At 41.9% G+C, this 22392-nt stretch overlaps 1 protein-coding gene across 9 annotated transcripts in view; it reads left to right on the forward strand.

Moving 5' to 3' along the window:
• Window positions 1–22392, forward strand: part of PRRC2C (proline rich coiled-coil 2C) — a 101689-nt gene that overhangs the window by 24431 nt on the left and 54866 nt on the right. For all 9 annotated transcript variants that reach the window (XM_066622889.1, XM_066622895.1, XM_066622898.1 and 6 more), the window contains exons 6-16: window positions 2287–2528; window positions 2897–2976; window positions 5410–5543; window positions 6152–6239; window positions 6964–7081; window positions 8330–8407; window positions 9363–9882; window positions 10476–10636; window positions 14317–14563; window positions 16796–17009; window positions 19295–21670. In XM_066622889.1, the coding sequence (XP_066478986.1) occupies window positions 2287–2528; window positions 2897–2976; window positions 5410–5543; window positions 6152–6239; window positions 6964–7081; window positions 8330–8407; window positions 9363–9882; window positions 10476–10636; window positions 14317–14563; window positions 16796–17009; window positions 19295–21670 (4258 nt within the window). The remainder of the gene's footprint in view (window positions 1–2286; window positions 2529–2896; window positions 2977–5409; window positions 5544–6151; window positions 6240–6963; window positions 7082–8329; window positions 8408–9362; window positions 9883–10475; window positions 10637–14316; window positions 14564–16795; window positions 17010–19294; window positions 21671–22392) is intronic.

Raw genomic sequence — 22392 nt, forward strand, 5'->3', positions numbered from 1 at the left:
GTCCTAAACTTCCCCAGCTTAGATGGAACTTAATGCTTAAAATCATTAGAAATCTTTTATCAGTTGACTGTTCAGGATGTTGCTACTTAGCTCCCTTCAGGCACTGTGCTGAACCATGCTGTGAATGCAGCATAATTCAACTTTAGATGAAACTCAAACCTACATAGTTGAGAGCTGCTTCTTGTCTTTCATTTTCTAGTATGCTGAACTTACTCATTTTTTGGAGCAGTGGTCTCTGGAATCAGGGTTATAAATCCACTTCGAACTATAGATTCTGATTCTGGTTTGCCAACCAGTCACAAAACATGGGTATTTGTTTCAAACATCAGTTGAACCATAGTTCAGTTTCTTTAATCATGATGTGATGATATCTGTACTTTGAGCTAGTCCCCGTCCCCCCCCCCAAAAAATTTAAAGTTCTAGATTTCAGGGGGCTTAGTTTGGTCAGCTCAAACAGTGGCCACAGTGCGCTATCCATTTAACAGCTCAGTGCTGCTAAGGTAAGCACTTTATTCAAGTTCACACACTATTATTCCTTGTAGGGGAAAGCCTGGTTACTTCTCTTATAGCACACACATTAGCATGGCAAGCATCCATCCTTCCGTTCATAGCTATGCTCTGTAGAAGAAGGGAGTCACATTCAAGGGTACAGCCAGTGGTGTCACTAGGATTCGTGTCACCCGATGTGGGAGGCCTGCGCATCACCTCGTGCAGTGGGCGGGGCAATGCCCCAGGTGGTGGGCGTAGTGATGTACCATCGCCCCGCCCCCACTGGTTTTTTGGCTGTACCTTTTGTTAGGACACAGATATTTCAATGTGGTTTGTTTTATTGCATTCTGCACGAAATTACGCATTGATTGATATATAACATGATGGGATTATTCCTCCAAATTCTGATTTTAATGATTTTGAAAACTTGTAGATTCACACACACACACACCCCTATGTCAACTTAGTAACAACTTATTGCAGCAGTTCTTAGACTTTTAGCACTGGGACCCACTTTTTAGAATGACAGTCTGTCCAGGACCCACCAGAAGTGATGTCATGGCCAGAAGTGATATCATCAAGGAAATTAAAATAAATAATTATAAATAATTAAATTAAAATGAAAGAAATAATTAAATAAGGGGGAGCCAGTCCTGTTTCACCAAGTGAATCTACTCTGAAGTAAGTCCTATTGTGGTCAATGGAGCTTACTCTCAGGAAAGTGTAGGTAGGATTGCAGCCTGTGAGCTCAAGCCTATGCATGTCTACTCAGAAGTAAGTCCCATAGTTGTCAATAACACCCCCCCTCCAAAAGAATCTGAGTTTTCCAGCCCTCCCCAGTGCCCAGTTTAAAGTTCTTCTATTTTAAGCATATCAAGACCCACCTGGCTTTACAAGTGCAAAATAGAAACTTTCCCCTTACCAGTTGAAGCCTCTTTTTTGTCCTTTTTAGTAGGGGGGAGGCTGCCCTCTGGAGCATTTGTGCTCCAGCTCCATTGGATTAAGACCGTTCTGGTGTCCTCACATTCCCCTTTGCCTGGCCTGACCACCAGCCAAGGCACGTCTGCCTACTCGTGAGTAAACGCGACTGTGAAGCTGCTTTGGTTTCCATAGGGCTCAGTAGACTGCAGCTGGGAGGGAGGCAGGGGCCTCCTTCTCCCTTTTGTGTTTTGGCGGGCTGCATTCATTGGCTCTTGACCATTCAGATGTCGTTGGATTTCTCTCAGCCTGTCCTTTCCGATGAACTATGGCAAGTACGCCTACTCACGAGTAAACGCATGATATGCCTCACTTTCCATAGGGCTCTGTGCATTTTTTTATTTCTGGTTTTTTGGCCATAAGTTTTGAAGGAAAGGCGATACTTCAATTCCGTTTTTTGCATTGCATTCTGCTGGGAATTCCGCATCCAACGGTGTATGGCATGATGGGGGTAGCTCCTAAAGCCCCAATTTTAGCACGTCACCCCCAGGGCGTGTCACCCGGTGCAGTCCACACACCCCTAGCGACGCCACTGAGTACAGTCCTGTGTCTCTTAGAATGTCTCTTTCCACCCTTAACTGCAGCCAAGTTGTTGCAGCAATGTAATTGGCTCTCAGGAGTGATTCTGATTTGTTCTTTTTGTATAGCTACAAGTTGCAGTTTCTCTTCAGCTGCTAGTTTTCTGTAATTGGAAGGGTGTTTTTTTTTTTTAATGGAGAGATAAACCAAGCCATTAGATTGTCCTTTATAAAAATCCACTTCTCTGCACAACACAAAACAAATGTGATTCAAAACTTGGTCTCCCCTTTTCCAACACAGATGTTGCTAGCTGGAGAGAAGGTGGAGGCAGGAATATGAACTCTCCAAATTCACCAACTGATCAAGAAGCAAAACCTCTTGGTTCAGAAGATGGTATTGTGCCTGGACCAGTAGAACAGAATGATAGCCTGAAAGCAACAGAGAAGAGAGATATTAGAATAGCACAGCCTTTACCACCCAAGTTGAATGGTCAACAGCAGCCTGGGATCCTTCCTCAATACAGAGCAATGATCCCACCGTATGTAAGTAATGTGCATCAAAATCTTGTATGGCATCTTGCATGGTTCTTGAGTTGCAAGGAAAGTGGACTATAGAGGATGTGTTTGTCGATGGAACCAGAGACAAAGTGAGGTGTTTCCTCAAGTTATGCATCCACCATCTCTGCTTCTATTGTCTTTTTGGTTGTGAAAGCCAGCACCCTTAAATAACTGGCCACTGTGCATGTGTAAATGTTCTGTAGCCTTTGAAGCTGTCTGTAGTCTTTGTTGAATTTGAGTAAGCTTCAATTCTGGATGCAAAATCTTTTACTTTCATAAGCTATTGTTTCTGTGGTACTTGTGAACAGAACATGCTTCTGTTGTTGCAGCTGTTATCTGATTTCTTTTCCTAGATGTTCAGTCAGTACCCTAAATTGGCATATCCTCCAGTGTCCGGACCTAGCAGGTTCCCTTCTCCATCCGAGGCCAGTAGGTAAGAATGCCCATGGCTCAACTTCCATTGAATAATAATTCATCATCCGGTTATGTCTGAGGTATTCAATCTGTGCATCGGACTCCCTAGGGAGATGTGGCTAGCCCCTGGGGCGTTGTTAGGCATCTTGGGGAGAGAGGAGGCCATAGCTGCTCTGCTCAGCTACACATGCTGCCTCCCTACTTGCTGGGCTGGGGCAGTGTGAGGTGGGGAGGGTGTGTGAAACATGGTGGGGGGAGGTGGTGGAGAGAAGGCTGGCTGGGCAGCTGCGGAGGTGCTGCATCTCATCAGCACAGGGCGCGCTCCTGGCAGGCTTCAAACTAGGAGAGAAGCCTGACCTAGAGAGAGCTCCACCAGTAAATACAGGCAACGCAGCACTTTCCTCCACTTGGGAAGGAGGGAGCCCAGCCTGCTCTTAGTGGGGGGGGGGTCCAAATGCCACAGCCTGCATTCTTCCGTCTTGCCTGGGGGGAATAGGGGTGGCATCTGCAAGTTGGGGTGTATATGTGTGAGCATGCCCCCATCTACTTTGGGGGTGAGTTGTAATCTTGCTCTGTGTGGCTGCAATCCTATCCACACCTTCATGGGAGTAAGCCCATTGACTCAAATGGGACTTACTTCTGAGTAGACCCACATAGCCTTGGGGTCTGTGTCAGCTTAACCAAGGATCTTCACCTTTCTCTTTTTCTTCCCCCTTCAAAAAAAGAAAAAAAAGCCGCTCTTGATCAGTCAAGCTGTCTCCAAAAATTGATTATAAAATAAAAATACCCATTCCTTTTCAGCCCTCCCCCTTTTTTCTCCTGCCTTCTTTTCTTGGGGGGGGGGGGTACTTTTCATGTTGGTGCTATTATAAGACAAAAGCCACAATCCTAGCTAGGTCTACTCGGAAGTAAGTCCTGTTGTGTTCAATGGGACTTAATCCCAGGAAAGTAAGGTTAGGATTGCAGCCAAACAGTCTCTGGGTCTCAGTTTCACATCAGTCTGCAATTAACAGACACACACAAAACAAAGTTTTCCCCTCCCCCAGCAAATTCATCACTTTCCCCCCCTTACAAGAAAGAAAAAACATCCCTTTTCAAAACTCTCCAGGTGTGCTGATAACAAACTCAGGGCACATTCCTAACCAGGTCTACTCAGAAGTAAGTTCTATTTTGTTCAGTAGGGCTTACTGTCAGGTAAGTGTGGTCAGGATTGCAGCCTCAGAGTGCTGGCAGCTGTTTTTTTGTTTCTAGTGTATAATTATAACACCTTCATCCCCATTTTGGGAGTAACTGACGAGAGGTGATGTAATAGGGAGCCGTGGCCAATGACCACATGGATCAGAGGAGCCGTGGGCCGGGAAAGTTTGATAACCACTGGGTTATGTGATAGTAGAGCCAGACTGACCTTATCCCCTAGGAGTGGGGGTGTCCAAACTTTTCGGCAGGAGGGCTATATCATGTAACTGACTCAGTTCTGAGGGCCAGAAATAAATAATAAATACATGGAGAACTGATGATTGAATACAATAATTGAGTGGGGGTGGGAGGAAGGGAACAAAAGGCAAAATTGAGTTGCACAGGATGAGGAGGGAATGAATTTTGAAAGAGCATCAAGCATCCTACAACGCAAATCTTAAACTTTTTGTTTTGATTTCTGCTCCGTTTTAAGTTTAACAAACATTGTATTTATATTTATAGCCCTGGTGTCTCAGCATTGTCATGTAACTCATTCAGCCACTAGAGGTGCTGAATGTAATTTCGTTACATTCAGCACTTCTAGTGGCTGAATGTGATATATACCTGAAAGTGCGTCTGAGTTATTTTTAGCCCTGAGAGACTGGGGGTGCAATCCTAACCAACTTTCTAGCACTGGCCTAGCCGCAGTGCAGCCCCAAAGTAAGGCAACAGGCATGCCCTTACCTTGAGGTTGCCCCCTTGACTGCCTCCCCACTGCAGGATATAGTGCACGCCACATTTGCACAGCTATGTCAGTGCTGGAAAGTTGGTTAGGATTGCGCCCTGGGGAACTTTGGGGACTTAATAAAATCCTCCAGAGGGCCAAATTTGGCCTCCGGGCCAGGATTTGGACACTCTTCCCTACAGTAACATGTATAAACATTAATTATAATTTGTGCTATATGTTGTTGATGAATATGCTTTGTGTATTCTATTATGATTGATATTGTGTCTCTGTCATGCTCTTTCAGCAGAACTGGGGGAATCCCAGACACCTATGTGTTAGCAAGAACTTCAGTGTTTTTCTTGTCCAGTACCAAAGTGGCTTTTAAAAATTTTGATTTCTGACATTTAGCAATAGTAAATAATTCTATTTGTGAAACTTGTGCTTTTCTGAAATATCTTGAGCTAAAACTATTTGATTAAATCTCTCCAGTTATTAACTTAAATATTGGTGTTTTAATCCAAACTGATTCATTGTATTCCTTTATCCTAGAGGACTAAGGGGAAGAGGACCCTCTTCACGGAGCTCAGAAACTGTAGAACGCCCATCCATCCTAAGTGCTAGTGAACTCAAAGAACTTGATAAATTTGATAATTTGGATGCTGAGGCTGATGAGGGCTGGGCTGGTAAGAATATTAATCTCTCAAAATATTTAGCTCATCATTTTTGAAACTAGGTCGGGACCCACTTGGTGTGTCATGACCCACTTTCTGGTGGATCCCAAAGAACCGCCAATAAAAACACGGGTGATGGAGAGATCTGATAATTGCCTCAAGTCCTGAGGCTCTTCAAAAATCAGATAACTAACTGCCCTGCAAAGACTTGAACCCCAGCAGTTTGCAAGGTTGTGTAAATTTAGGGAGATAAATGTTTGAGCATCGTCTTTACTGATGTGTTTTTTTCCAGTCCATCAATGACAGGTTGTGGTGGGGGGTGAAGGCTGGGTCACATAACTAAACCCCTCAAGTTCTGTAGCTGTTCATTTGGGCTGCCTCATTATGAGAAATGGGTAGAGTTTTTTGCAAATACATAAATAAAATATTACTTGTAAATAAAAATATTATTTCTTTCTAGATCACCTCTTTTAAAGTCTTATAAAGCAAAGTGGGTCCCAGGATAGTGTTGTTTTTAAAAAAAGTGGGTCCTTATGCTGAAATGTTTGAGAACCACTGCTTTAGCTCATTGGGTGTAGAAAGTGTTTGCATTGCTAACTTCTCATTCTTTTTCACTCTAGGAGCCCAAAGTGAAGTAGATTATACGGAACAGTTGAACTTCAGTGATGATGATGAGCAAGGAAGTAGCCAGAAAGAACAGGACAGCAGGTGACTTATTGAAATATGCACATTTATAAAATTAATATGTTTTGGGAACATTAACAGTGAGCAAGTTATATGTCAGTGTGAGATATAGCAACAAATATCCAGAAATCCAAGCTGATGTAGTGGGTGGAGGTGTTCATATATGCTGTGCTATAAAGCTCTGGTCTACCCTGCTTCACAGCACTGTTCTTGCATTACCATCATCCATAGTACAGTGTGACCTCAGTATCCATGGGTCCAGCATCCGTGGATATCTGCAGATACTGGGGTCCACTTTAAAAGCATTGTTTAAAGGAGCACCAAAATTGCTTTTTCTATCTTTGCGTGGTCACACCATTTCCAACCCACCAGCATGATTTTTAGGCTTGAAAGATCCACTTCCAGGTCTCACAGAGATTCCTGGCTCCTCCCACAGTCGCCCCAGAATGCATCATGATGCATTCTGCAGTGATCCTGGGAGGAGCCAGGAACCCATATGACCCGGAAGTGGGTTTTCAAGCCTAAAGATACCAAGATTGCATTGTATTTTGAGAGCTGTACATGCTATTATTTCTTCTTCAGTTTGTGATTATTTATAGCTTGTTATCAGCTGTAGTTACAAAGCAGATATCTGCCAGTCAACCAGCTGGCTAACACAAGGTTCTTTAACACAAGGATTAAAAAATAGATGTGATTAAACAGGCTAGCACATAGAACATGTCTTTTTTTCTGAATGACCTTTCTCCAGTAATGAACCTACAAAAAAATTGGAGAAGAAAGATACAGAAGAACATGTATCACCCCCCACTCCTCTACAGTCAGTCAGCTCCAGAGGACCCTATAGCAAAAGCAGTCCGTTTGACCAGGTATGTTTTTATTATTATTGCCAAGTATATTGTCTGCACATTTCCTGAGGGAATAAGTCATCATTTTGTGGTCTCTCAGGAGAACTTGGGAAGTTTTGTAGAACAAACTGCAAATAAGAGAAAACTCTATTCATAGTGGGCCATTTGGTGGGCCACTGTGAGATACAGGAAGTTGGACTAGATGGGCCTATGGCCTGATCCAGTGGGGCTGTTCTTGTGTTCTTATAGTGCAAACCAAACCTCCAGATCAACCTTTAGAACCTTTCCAAGTTGATTTTCATACCTCTTGTGCTTGGTTGCCCAAATCTAGCTGTCTACTTAATCAACTTCTGTTCCTTCTTGCCCCTGTCCTCTGTCATAACTTGTCTATTTCTTTAACTACTTGGATCCCTTACCATGGCTGCATTGCAGCTGCATCAGCACTGGAAACTTGGATTGGATTGGGACCTAAGACTTTACTTACACATGCACCTATTCACTAAAATTCATTTTAGGTGGCATTAGCATGGCAAATGTGTCCTTGGTTTGTGACTGTAATGTGCAGTTAAATGCCCTTGGAAAAGAAAAATACAGCTTCTCCCCTGTGATGATATGGGAGTTGATCATGGAGAACATGCATTCTACAGTGGTTTTACAGTCCCATGTTAGCCAGGAGGGGGACCTACCACTCGGGATCATTGCAACTGGAATCCTTCTGCATATATGAACTCCAGGGATTAAAGTCAGTGGAATGGGAAACGAGTTCATTACAATAATTGCTGTGTAGATAAGCCTCCCACAAGACTAAGGATGTATTGATCCTAATATTGTCAGTTTCAGAAAGGCTTCAGAAGAACAGCACCTGGAAATTCATCTCTTTGATACTGTCTTTCCAAGCTAAGATGTTTCAGCTTCCAGATTTCCCCTCTTTTACTTTTTTCTTATTGATTGTTAGATGTGAGCCTGCTGACAGGGTTTGTTTCTTTTAAAAAGAAGCAGTATTTTGAAAATTGACTTAAAACTCTAAAAACAGGCTTTCTAAGATCTATGTCTAATACCTAAGACATAGGTACTGAGGATGAATGACATGAGCCATATATTAGATTGTTTCTATACTTTTAAAGTTTGGAGTATGTTAAGACAAAGTTTACTTCTCTACAATGTACTTTTGTCCCTATGTAAAATCAGTTTCACCTAGTTTAAAATAGTTAACACTATGATGTTTTGGTTTTCATAAATATTTATAATATGGTTTATTTGAACTAACAGGAGCGGGGTCTGTCACCAGCACAGTCTTCAGTGCTTGAGAGGGGTAGTTCTGGGATCCATTCAAAATCTGTTCATCAGGTATGAGCTAAACAACTTGCGAGTAGAAATCCTACCTTTTAGGTATAACCGTCGAATGTGTACATTCCTTTGTCTCTGTTAGTTGATTGTGCTTGGTAGGAATAATATGATAAACATGCAGTGGCAGTGATATATATTGCATGTAATATATTGAGCAGCTTAATTTTTCATTGGTTCCCCTTTCCCTTGTTTGAATTCATAGGTCAGAATACAAAGAGTCCTGTGAGTGTGTAGGAAGTGATTCTTAAGTATTCTTTTAACTATAGAAAGAACTTCACTGTGGTTGATTTTTCTTTCCCAAATGCAGCCCCTCATGAGGTTCTGAAGGCTTCAGGAGTGCTGGGGCTGCACTATTAGAACCTCTGATGGAACACCTTTGATTCCCTGCCACAGTGCAGTAAATCAGTGTTTCTTAAATTGTGGACCCCCTAGGTGGGTCACGAGACCATTTCTGGTAGGTTTTAATGTGTTTTTATTTTTACTATTTTTATTTATTTTTACTATATTAGACTTGATGCTACCATGGTATGTAACTGCATTTGGGAAAATGTTACAGATCTGTACTTTCAATAGGCTACTATGTACAGGCATGACCAAAAGGCTTCCCTGGGCCTCCCAATGCTTCATAAGGCATTAAAAACGTCACTTCCAGTTTCTCCATGAAACTGGAAGTTGCATTTTTTTCACTGTAGGGCTCAGAGGACCTTTCAAAGATGAGGTGAGCAGAGCTCCCTTTACCTCTGGAGGGGGCGCGGAGGGAGCAGACCCGATCTGTGGATAAGTGAATCTGCAGCTACAGGGAGGGCCCCTGTAATTTAAAATCCCCTTTAGAGCTATCGAGCATGCTGTAGTACTTTTTAAGTGTAAACATATTCCTAGTTAAAATATAGTCCTTTTCATTATTTGAAGAAACTCAAGGTTCTATTTTTTCTTTTTTATTTAAAAAAATCTGTAGCATCCACTTCCAGATCGCCTGGCAGGACCAGGAAGACAAGGACCCTTTCCTCCTAGGATAGTACCTGATGAAGATGAGATTTGGAAGCAGAGGCGAAGACAGCAAGCTGAAATATCTGCAGCAGTAGAGCGAGCCCGTAAAAGACGAGAGGAAGAAGAGCGAAGAATGGAAGAGCAAAGAAAAGCAGCATGTGCTGAGAAGCTCAAACGGTTAAATGAAAAATTTGGCTGTGTACCAAAACCATCCCGGGAAGACCCACTGAAAGAAAAAGAGAGAGTCGACAGAGACACTGAAAAGGAGAGGGAAAAAGCAAACGAGAAAGAGAAAGAAGTGGAACAGGAAGGAGAAGAAAAAGAAATCCAAGAAAGCAAAAAAGAACAGGAGAAAGAGCAGGAAAAGGAGGTGAAAGAAGTGGAATTGAAATCTGAACCTGAAGTGGCTGACCCACAAGAACCAGTTGCTACCCCTGTGATAGTAGAGATATCCCAAGAAAATGAAAGTAGCAATAAGGAGGAAAGAGGTCTGTACATTTTTTTTAAAGCAAGTAACATTTTGTGACCCCAAAACAGAATTTTACATGTATTCCTTTCTAAGTTGTGCCACATAATTCTTTGGACATTTTAGATACCTAACATTGGCAAAAACAGACATAATTGCCCTGTTTATAGAAAGAGTGACTATTCTCCAAAAAGTATCTGCAAACACAGTTTTAATCTGCAGGTGTATGTTGCTGTTCCATATCCTGACCATGGATTACTGCTTTATGGAGAAGCTACACCTACAGAATGTGCTATTTAAAATGAAATTTCTTACACAATTGTACTGTGTAAGTTAATGGCCAGTGTGCCCTATGAGGCCCACTGAATCCTATTCCACACGTGCCCAGTTTGCATGCCAAATGTGATACAAGGGTAACATTTTTCTTTTCAGTACTATTTGTACAGTTTTCTCCAGTCTCTTTTTATTACTGCCCAACAGGGCTAAAACTATCCACCTGTATTGGTATTTAAAGTTCTTGGTTCTTATTTCAATTTGTAAAATTGGTGTCAGGGATTTTCTTTGACTTGCATTGTATGTGATGATAATCTTACCTCTTCCTCTTCTCTTGGGCAGAATGTCAGGCTGTTTCCACCACGCAAGAAAGCAATCATAATGAAAAAGAAACCTCTCATGAAAGTGAGCCTGATTCAGGTGCTCAGCCTCGCCCTGCTATTTCCTCTGGGTATTCAAAACAGTTCCAAAAGTCATTGCCTCCAAGATTTCAGAGGCAACAGGTAAAGTGCTGCCATCTGAAGGCTCAAGTATATGTTTAATAAGAGTGTGTGGGGTAGTATCCATCTGAGCTAGCTACTTTGATTTAAAAAAACATTTCCAATTACTCCTGAAAAGGAAAAGACAGGAATTTGCCATGGTTCAATGGAGGATACTTTTAGTGGTGGTAATTCATAATGATAGCAAATTATTTGGGGCTATTGTTTTGCGATCTCTCAGAGATAATACTATGAGTCCATCTGTAATCCTTCCACAGATGTGGCAGCAACATTTTTCAAACCTATTTTATCAGGGTGAAGAACTTAGCACGAGAACTTCTGATACAGGTTTGAAGGATGTCCCAAATTGGCCCCCTGTAAATATAGAAGAAGTCAAAGAGCTGATTTCTTCTCTTAAACCTGGGAGGGCCCCTGGACTGCACGTTATTCCAGCAGAGGTATTAAAATTTGATATGGAATGGTGGGCTCCCTTATTTGCCTCCTTGTTTACAATAATTGATAAGACAGACCTAATCCTGGAAGATTGGAAAAATGCATTGGTGGTGCTAATACATAAAAAAGGAGACCAGTCAAGCACGGCGAATTATCGACCAATAAGTCTTCTCTCAATACCAGGTAAACTACACGAAACCTCTTCTGTCCAAACTTACTGTTTGGATGGAGGAACAGAGGATTCTAGGACCAGAACAAAATGGTTTCCGCCAGGGAGCTTCTATCATAGATCACTGTTTAATGTTAGTTCACATGATTAAGAAATATACTACCAAGCCAAATCGGAAATTCTGTACAGCAGTCTTGGACCTCAAAGGGGTTTTTGACTCCATCAATAGGAATCTACTTTGGAACAAATTAATTAAAATGAACTTTGATACAAGGCTTTTATGCCTAATAAGGAATTTGTATACTGGGATGAACTGCCAAATTAGATGTACGTCATCTGATGAATTGACTCCCAAAATAACAACCAATATAGGTGTTAAGCAAGGATGTATCCTGGTCCCATCTTTGTTTACTCTCTTCTTAAACGATCTTGCTCCTTTTTTAAGCCAAGTTGAGGGACATTACCCCAAATTGGGTTCTTTATGTATACCAATAAATTTGTATGCAGATGATGCAGTACTGCTTTCTCACTCCTGTTTTGGGCTAAGACAAGCACTGAATAGAATTCTTGAGTATTTGGCTATTAATAAATTGAAAATGAATTTTGAAAAATCAAAAATTTTAGTGTTCTCTAAAACATGGAAGCCTCAAAATTGGATAATTAAGGGGGAAATAATAGAACAAGTTGAGTTTCAAGTATTTGGGCGTCCATCTCCAGCATAGCACCGCATGGACTACTCAACGCAATAGAGCAATCAATTTAGCCAACTTTACTGCTCATTCTGTTACACACTTTTATTATAACCAGGGCAACTGTTTTGTCCCTGTGACAGTAAGGATGTTTAATGCCAAGGTGGTTTCCCAACTATTATTTGGTGTTCCGATTTGGATCGGAGCTGTTAATCATTTATTGGAGAGAGTACAGGCTAAATTCCTCAGAAAAATATTGGGTCCTCCCTGCTGTGTGCCATAACGCTGCTATCTGTCTGGAAACTGGACAAATGTTAATTGGAACAAAAGCATGGCTGAGGACAGTTAAGTATTGGCTCTGAGTACATTATTGTTCTCTCCATCAAATGCTCCTAGAAAGCAGTGTCCCAAATTGGCTGACTATTGTGGAACATAAGATCAGAACCATGGGCATAGATTTAATTTCCTTGTGCTTACTATCTCAAATAGAAGCATTCTGGAAGATCAAGCGAAGATTTTTAGATATAGAAAATCAGAATCTATATTCTATGGCAAATGAGGTTTGCTCCCTCTTGAATCTGATAGTGGGTGTGAAACCCAGAAAGATGGCTGCATATTTCTCGTTCTTAAGTAGTTCTAAGGAACGTTGTGTTTTTTCACTCGCTAGATTTAATGTTTTACCATCAGAAGTCCTGTTTGGTAGATTTAGCGGGAGACCTTATTCCACTAGATGCTGCTTCTGTAATCAGGGCTGCATTGAAACTCTCCAACATATGCTACTGCAATGCCCTATATATGGTGATATCAGAGCCAAATACTTAAACCCGATTTTAATAGACAAAAAGGAATATCCTGATCATGTTAAAATACAGTATTTGTTGAATGATGTTTCCAGCAATGTAACTGAGAGGGTGGTGGTTTATTTACAGCAAGTGGTGGTAAAAAGGATTAAGAGATAACATCTAACTGACAGTATATCTTTATGAGGTAATTACCCTGAACCTCCTTGATCATCATGTAGCTGTTTGTAGTAATCTTAATTATCTTAGGTCTGTATCTGCTGTTTTTATTATTATATATGTGCCATTATATGGCATCATATTATATGCCAATATATATTATATTGCCAATATTATATTATAACATTATATGCCAATAAAGATTATATGCCAACATTATATGCTAATAAAGGTCTGTTTGAGTTTGAATAAGAGTGTGGATGTGGAATCTTAAAGAGTGTGGTAAGTTTTAGGCTAAATATTTCATTAAATTTTTGATTGCAGACCCAAGTTACTCAACTTTATTGTAAGGTAGACAGGGACAACATCCGGTTGCTGACAGGTGGCAACCTTCCTGATTCATAAGTCTAAGTAGTAGTGCTTTGTAAGCTTGGTTTAACAATCTGTCTGTTATTAGTTTGCCACCTGTCATGTTTATAAAGGTATGCAAATATTTACACAGTGTAACTAAAGCATGCATATTTTCCAAGTTCACTGACTTAGTGGAAGGGAAACTCCTGTAGGGGACTCCTGTAGGAGAAAGAAAATCTGCACAAACAAATTTTTACCTGACCCCCCTCCTTCCCACAGCAGGCACTTCAGGAACAGGTTAGGGAACTGTAAGGGGGAAGACAGGATTTTGAAAAAGCAAGCACTCTCAGTGCTCAAGGACAGCGGTTGCCAAACTCGTGCCCATTGTGTAACGAAAATGCAGTCGCCATTCAGACCACAGCTTACTGTTCTGCCAGGTTGCTGCATGACTTCTACTGAGAGCAGGGGACAGGGAAGTTCTGGGCAGACACACCTTCCGCCCAGCATCACAGCAGGCTGTGCAACAGGCATCCGGGCAGTCATAACTGCCCAGAGTGTCCCTGTCCCCTGATCTCAGTAGAAGATTGAGGTTCTGTTTCTATAGAAATAAAGCTACATTAAATTAAATACTCCCAAGGCCCAATTCCAGGCTGTTCCTGATTGTTGGCCAATTCCTAAGAGCAGCTTTGTGAGAAAGAGATGCAGAGAAGTTTGCTTGTGCAAGTTAGGATATAGCCCAATATTTTTCTATTGTGACTCTTAATGCTAAAAAAGATTTCTAATTTCACCATCTGCTTTTCTGCTGACATCTTTAACTGTGTCTAAGGTATGGATCTGCATTCCCTTCACCATGGTGAATATTGACTAAGGTTTCCATTATAATCACAATTCAAAGTTTTGTTATTGAGAGCATTATGTGTGCAGTGAATTTTGGGGTGTATCTTCCTTGAAGTGAACATAAGTAACATGAGTGTGACTGAAAAGGCTCTGAAACCTGTTCCAGAAATCAGTCTTGCCTCAAATGTTATTTCAAGTGATTTCTTAGTGTATCAAAACTCATCATATTGATTTTTTTTTTTGAAGGAGCAGATGAAACAGCAGCAATGGCAGCAGCAGCAGCAGGGGGTCATACCACAATCTACACCATCACAGCCTTCTGGCGGTCCTGTCCCCCCACCATCACATCGACCACTGTACCAACCCATGCAGCCACACCCCCCACATTTGGCTTCTATGGGCTTTGATCCACGGTGGCTCATGATGCAGTCTTATGTGGATCCACGAATGATGTCAGGGAGACCTGCTATGGATATGCCACCCATCCATCCAGGTACATCTCACTGTATATTATCAGTATTAAAATAGAAACCGCTGATCAGGAACCATGTGGCAGTTGCTTAAAAACTTGGTGTGTGAGTAGGCATATTTCACCTATATTCATTGACTTCATTGAAATAATGCAAAAAATGCTGCTTTTGATCTTTAAAGCCTTTGTGGTCTTTGTGCCTCCTCCTTCATGAACTTGGCTGGCAGTTAAGATAGTTTTGGAGGCTGCCTCACCTGTGTACATTCGGTTTCTAGAGGGACCTTTTCAGTGGTTGTGCCCTGACTAAAAATTCTCTCCTAAGGAAAATTACCCAGACCATTACTATTCTTTTAAGCATTAGGCAATGCCTATCCATTATGGGATCTTGTGATTTTATTTAACTTATTGTAGTGTTTGTTTTCTTCACTATATTGGTGTACACAGTTTGATCAGTAGGTAACTGACTTTTTCTGAATTAGTTTAATTAGTGCTTCTAAAATGACAAATTTTTGTTTGCTGTTTTCTTATGATGGCTGTTCTTATGGGATGTTAATGCCTTTTGGCAGAAAGACTAGTTTTTAAATTAAATTGTTTTAAATATGGCAGTTATATGGCAGTCTTTGTGGAGAGATGATTGCCTTGAGCCTTCATTCACAGCATAAACTGAGTTTTGCTTGTTTCCTGCTTCTTAGAATTCTTAATGTAGGAACAGTGGTGCCACTGGGCTTGTCAACATTCTCAGTGGCTACAGATAAGCACACCTACATAGTTAAGGTTACACATGGTAAGACATCGTGATTGCTCTATGGTTTCTTTGTTGATCTCTATTCCTAGTGAAAGCTGTTGGAGGCCTTTCAACCTCAGAACAGAAAGTCCAGCTGTTACTGACCTTTTAATCTAAATTCACATCTTAGAAAATCCCTGTTGTAGAAATGGCATTGTCTGCAGGCACAGTCTATCAGTAATATTTTATCAGAAGTCTTATTGCAAGAGGAAATTCTGCTCTCTTCTTTTTAGGAAGAAGAAAAAAAAACCATGGAAATTCACAATATTGAGGCAGTTTTATTTGCCTTTGGACACAATCCTAACCTGCGCTGGAACAGGCAAACCAGGAGGCTTGCACTGTATACAGCGCAGGACTGTGGCCAGAAGTGGCTCAGCCAGACGTAAGGGGAAATGTCTCCCCTTACTCCTGGGTAAGGGCTGCTGGCCACAATGGGTCTCCTTGGACTTGCACCACCTCTGGAGGTGGCGCAAGTCCGAGAAGAGCGGAGCAGCTTGAAGCAGCTCCGTTCTCCCCGGGAACAGGGGTTGGGATCGGCATAACTGCCAGATCCCAGTCCCACCTCCCGCTCCCTGCCCGCCTGCCCCCAGGGCCGCCCATCGTCCTCCCTTCCCCCACTCAGGAACGCCTCCCTCCCTCCTCCTCCCCACCCCCGCCTACCTTTTCTGCTTGTGTTGGCGCAGGCAGGCTGACGCAAGCGGCTGAGGGGAAGCTGGTGTGGAGGCTTATGTCAGCCTCCACAGGCCGGCACTTCTCGGAGCGCTGGTCTGGCTTCCCCTCGAGGATGCGCAAATGTGCTTTACAGCACGTTTGCGACCCTCCAGTTTGGATGACACTCTTAGTATCTTTTCTTTTCAACTCTGTTGTCAATATAACATTCCTTTACACCACTGGTGGTCCACGAGATCCTGAGAAGTGATCCATAACCTCTCAGGGAAGAAATTGCCTTTGATCACTAGTGTCTCACTGAGCAAGAAATCTCTTTTATAGGCCTTGCGCTATTGTGAAACCTTCTTTCAGTCATATAAGTTCCATCTCTAATATATTCATTTATGTAAATTTATTCAAATTTGGAATGTAAATTAATTCTTTTTTCCCAGTTACCAACACAGTGTCAGAGTGATGATGTGGCCTTCCTGCTAAAAAGTTTGGATAACCCTGTTCTAGAATAAAATTGTGGTTCTTGCTATCACCACAAAGGCTAAAACTGGATGGGGGGGGATACCTTGGAGCATTTTCATCCTAGTGTGTGGCACCCATTCTGCTACTGTCTTCTCTGCTACTTCTAGGTGCTTGGAGGCAAGGCCACATCAACAAAATGCAGACAAACTAGGGTTGAAAGACCATAGCAAAATGGAAATACCTGGGGCTTGCTAATACACTACATGTCAATGTCTATCCCCAAACCTACCTCCTTAAATACCTGTTTGACAAATTTGGTTCACTTCTTAATCCACATATCTTCTTCACAGGAATTATACCACCTAAGCCGCTTCTAAGGCGGGACCAGATAGAAGGGGCAGGAACTGGTTCAGAGTCTTTTGATCACATGCCTCGATCAGCAAGGGAGCATGCTGTGCCATTGTCAGAACAACGCATGATGTGGGGGTCAGATCCGTATCCTCATACGGATTCTCAGCAAGCTAGTACATCTCCCAAAATCCTAGAAGAAACTGAAGATTTAAGGTAAGCTTCAGGAATATCTTGCCATACAGTGTTTGATTTATTTTTACCCAACCCTATCATATCCTATGCATTTCACGCAAAAATTGTTGTAGATCCCTTACTGTCAGAAGTATCAGATATTGTCAGATCCCTTCTTTATAACAGGTATTTATAGCTTTAGGAAGACGTACATTCTGTTGGGTATGTTTGTGTTGGTTAGTCAGCTAATAAATACATACTCAAAGGGAAATGACATTCCAACTCAATCTGCTATAGTTCAGCTAATAAGATGGTTAGCAGCATCATGTGTTTGATGACAAGACGTCTCAAAAGAGACCTTCCTGGAGTCATGGAATTTTTTCTAATCTTCTACTAGTTGAGTGGTAGGCCTGCGAAACCTATAACCCAGGGGTTCTCAAACTTCCCCCCACCGCAATCCACTGTGGCGGAGGACACTGCAATTCACCGCCTTCTCCCGCACCTTGATAGGCCTCAGAAGGCTTGTGGCCTTTTGAAAGCAACTAGAAGTCACTTTCATGAATCTGGAAGTAAACCGGAATTGACTTTCTGGCTGCTTCTGAAGGCCTGTGGAAGCCCAGTGTGACCTCCATCTGCATCTGGAGAGCTCCAATTTGGAGCCAGCCAGATGCAAAGGTGGGTGGAAGGACCTAACCCAGGACCCATTGGTACAGGCAGTCTAAAACAGTTTTATTTTTTCATGGGTGGTGGTGTACTCCTAAAATAGGGGGAGGCTGAAAGTGGTGTTATGCCTGTGGCTGTCAGACATAGCCACAGGAATAAAACAGGCATAAAATACCTCTCTCGCTCACACCACACCCACACCCAAAGAATTTAACTACATAGCTATTTGAATTAAACGTACAGAAGCCACTTAAGATTTGCATGCTACTTGTTTGCACTACAGTGAACCTAATGCTGCCAAACACAAACAAATTAAAACATTGAGAAAATAGCAACTAGAACCCATGGAATTGAACATAGCATTGAATTGCTATGGAAACAAATCTCTTGGCCTGCCCTTTCCAATAAATCGAGGCACAGTTGCCTACTCATGAGTAAACACGCACTGGCTGTTTCACTTTCCATAGGGCTCCATGCATTTTCCTTAGCAGCTTCTGAGCATGCTCAGAAGACTCTACAGCCAGCTAAAGCAACAGAGCTCTAAGGGAGTTAGGAGCATAGAAACACAGTCAGAAGCGCTTGGTACGATCCACAGACTCTTTAATAGGTACATGTTGGTGTTATTTCATTAATTGAACAGGATGTTGCAATTTATTTTATAAGATCACTTTTGTGTTATAGTGGTGTTAATTTCATTTTTACCATTTTAGACATGGGTAGGGGGACCCATTGGACATTGGGTCATGACCCACAGTTTGCTATAACCTATACTAGACATTACATAGGAAATGCATAAACAGCCTCCCAAAAAAACATTTTGAAACTGAAAAGCAGCTACAGGAAACTGTAAGACAAATAGAGGGCAGAGGGAGCTGTTAACCTTTCCCATCCTATTTGTTCAAAATATTTCTCTTCCAAGTTGCTTTTTACCATGTTGGGGTGGGAAGAGATAGCTCTCTGTATCTTTTCCTCTTTGGGAGAAGGGTTAAGCAGAGAAGCATAAATGTCCCTTCCTGCAACTTCACTCTTCTGTTCTTAATTTTCAGAGTTTCTGTGCATTTGAATCTATTACTAAGTGGTCCGTCTCCTTGTGTGTCTTTGTGAAATGTCTAGTTTGGCTTTGAATCTTTGCTAAGCAGTATATTTGCAGATGGGCTGTTGTCTATAAAGAAGTACTCCCTATCAGAGAGGAATTAAAAACTTTTTTTAAAGCCTTGCACATTAAAATTGTTGGATCTGTGATTATTTTCGGAGGCATTTCAATTCTTTCTGAAGGTCAATCAAACTACTAATTAGATTTGCGATTGTAAAAAAAAATCTTTTTAAAATATTCAGTATTTAATTTCATAGTTTGTACTTTTGCACTTATGACTTAATGACCAGATTAAACTTCTTGGTTAAAAAGGTGTTCATAATGCTTTCGTTGCCTAATGCTTTCATCACTTATTTCTGGTTGTGTTTATAATCTATTAGTGTGCAAAGTTTTGGAAGGCCTGGCCCTACAATTTTTGTAGCTTTTTAGTCTGTTTCTATAGAAATGGTCTCTTAACTGAATAGATGTGATCAGAAACTACAGCAGGCAAACAAAATTTCATTTTAACATGTTACAACGAATAGATACTGATAATGTTTCAGATGAAAATGTGGCTTTATTTTTCATTTAGACCTGAAGCCCTTTTGGATGAAGAACAAATGACTGTTCAGGCAGTTTACTCTGCAGAACACAATCAGTTGGACTCGCATACAAAGACAGATTTCTTCAAAGACTCCAGTGAAGTGAGCGCACAGAAATCTTCAGGGCAAACTTTGGAAGATGCACAGCCCCACCAGACTGACACACCTTCTCCTGTAGTCAACTTTGAAGTAACTGTGGAAAATGTCACGCAGCTCTCCCAAGAAGAACAGGTACTTGTAGAAGAGTGTAGCTCTTCTCTGAAGAGGAATGTTACTCATGGGTCAAGCCATTCTCTGAAAGCAGAAGAACAAGGGAATGATACACAAGGAATTGCTTCCAAAATAAACAACAGACGCGTTGAGGCGAAAGAACCAGTACTGGAAAGATTGGATAGCAAACCAAAAAAAGAAGGGTTCACAAGTAATAGACTATCAGAAGGACCAAAACCAGAAAAACCTTTCAAGCCAAAATCTGAAACTAGGTGGGGACCAAGACCAGGTTATGGCAGAAGAGAAGAAGGTAGTGACAGGCCAGTGAGAAGGTCTGGTCCTATTAAAAAACCTATCCTTCGAGATATGAAGGAAGAGCGTGAACAAAGAGAAGAGCGTGAGCAGAAGAAGGAGAGGGAGGGAGAAAAACTCACAAGTGAAAGAGTTAGCAAGACTGAGAAAAGGGAACAACCTCAGGTGCCACCACCTAGGCTAGAAACAGAGAAGACCATTACAAACAGCAAAAATGTGGTGCAAAGCACACTACAAATGTCAGAGTGTGCAGACAGTCCTGCACAGACTACAGTTACACCCACAACTCAGCAGCTTCATGTTGTCCAGCAGGCAACAGTAGTACCTCCTGTATCTCAACAGCCCCCTGCAGTCCACACACCCCCACCTACTGTACCCCAACCACCAAGTCCACAAACTGAAATTGAACTTCCATCCCTTACTGTTCAGCAGCCACCAGTCCTGCAACCTGTCAGCACAATAAAAGAAGAAAAACAGCCAGATAAAGTGATCAGCAAGGAACAAACTGTAGAGAAACCTCGTATAGAAACCAGACCTGTAAGGAGAGAACCTGGTTTGCCTCCCAGAACCTACTGGAAAGAAGCTAGGGATAGGGACTGGTTCCCAGACCAAGGATACAGAGGTAGAGGTCGTGGAGAGTATTATTCTAGGGGGCGCAGTTATAGAGGCTCTTATGGAGGCAGAGGCCGGGGAGGGAGAGGTCACAATAGAGACTATCCACATTACAGAGACACTAAGCCAAGAGTGGAGCATGTACCTTCTGGTCCTCTTAGGCAGCGAGAAGAGAGCGAAACCCGTAGTGAGAGCTCTGATTTTGAAGTTGTTCCCAAACGGCGACGGCAGAGAGGCTCAGAAACTGACTCTGACAGTGAAGTACATGAAAGTGCAAGTGACACCCTCCTTTCAGACAAGGACAGCTTAAATAAGGGCAAACACCCCAAAAGAGAAGAAAAGACAGATGTCAAAAAGCCTACAAAAGCCCTTTTGTCTTTCAAACCTGAAAATAGTATTCGAGGTGACAGTAGAATGCTAGACAAAACATATGGAAGAGATGATGAGAATAAGCCTAAACCAGGTTTTCTTCCTAAAGGAGAACCTTCTAGACGTGGCAGAGGGGGGATGTTTAGACGTGGGGGTAGAGATCCAGTTGGTCGTCCACCTCGGCCATCTACAATTAGGAGACCAGGATACAGAGAGAATCAGTGGAACCCAAGGCAGATAGAAGCCTCCAAAGTTGAAGACGGGGAGCCCCCTCGACGGCATGAGCCTTATGGTTCCATACCATTGGATAAAATACCACCTGCAAAGTTTGAAAGGAAGTTTGATCCTACTAGAGAGAGACCTCGAAGGCAAAGGCCTGCTCGACCTCCCCGGCAAGACAAGCCTCCTCGTTTTAGACGTCTTAAAGAAAGAGAGGCAGCAAAAATAAATGAAACTACACCCAGTTCCTCAGCAAATGCTGGAGTGAGCAATGCTGTTAATGAGCAATCAAGCACTACTTTGGATGTTTCAGGAAGTAAGACTCCAGACTTGTCCAATCAGAACTCCTCAGACCAAGCAAATGAAGAATGGGAAACAGCGTCAGAAAGTAGTGACTTCAATGAGCGACGTGAGAGAGATGAGAAAAAACTAGCAGATGTGACTGCACAGGTAGCTGTTAAGATGGGAGAAACCACATTGGTCCCCAAAAGGGAAATAGCCAAGAGAAGTTTTTCCAGCCAGCGACCTGGAATTGATCGACAGAATCGCCGTGGTAACAGTGGACCACCAAAATCTGGACGGAATTTCTCGGGGCCAAGAAATGAAAGAAGAAGTGGCCCTCCAACAAGAAGTGGGAAAAGGGGGTAAGTTAGTGCAGTTCTGCCAAATTCTTAGTCCATTATGAGCTTTAAAATTAGAATGGATTGTATTAGATTGAAGAGACATGACCTTTATTCAACAGGTTGTAATTGTTTGAAATAGATATGCTAAGTACATTGTTCCCATTGGAAAAGAAAAGGATAAGTTACAATTATGGTGCATTAGGCTATGGAGGAGACAGGAAGCTATGTAAAATGAAAGTCTCAACAATGATTTCCTGTCCCCCAAAAAGCAAATGTCTCTAGCTTAGCATTTCAACCTTTTTTTTCTTGTGGCACACTGCCAAGGCACTAAAATTGTCAGGGCATGCCATCAGTTTTTTGACAATTGATAAGGCACACTGCACTACTGGTAGGGGGCTCATATACCACAATGGCCCTACTAATAAATGACCTTCTCCCAAACTCCCGAGGCACAAGTGCAGACCATTCATGGGACAACAATGTGCTACAGCACACTAGTTGAAAATAACTGCTCTAGTTGGAAAAAATCCTGTAACTCCAGTTTTTTTTACCTTTTTGAGCTTATATCCTTGGTTATGAGTTAACAAGATTTTTGCATTTGGGTCGTTTCATTGCTGAAAATTGGTGTGCTTAGGAATCTGATAGCTATAGTGCATTCACAGGCATGTAGTAAATTTTAGTCTCCAACCATAAATATTGAAATAACTGTTCATTTTCCAGCATTTGAACTCATAATCACCAGG

Source organism: Tiliqua scincoides, chromosome 4 (assembly GCF_035046505.1).
Source record: "Tiliqua scincoides isolate rTilSci1 chromosome 4, rTilSci1.hap2, whole genome shotgun sequence".
NCBI classification, from domain to species: domain Eukaryota; kingdom Metazoa; phylum Chordata; class Lepidosauria; order Squamata; family Scincidae; genus Tiliqua; species Tiliqua scincoides.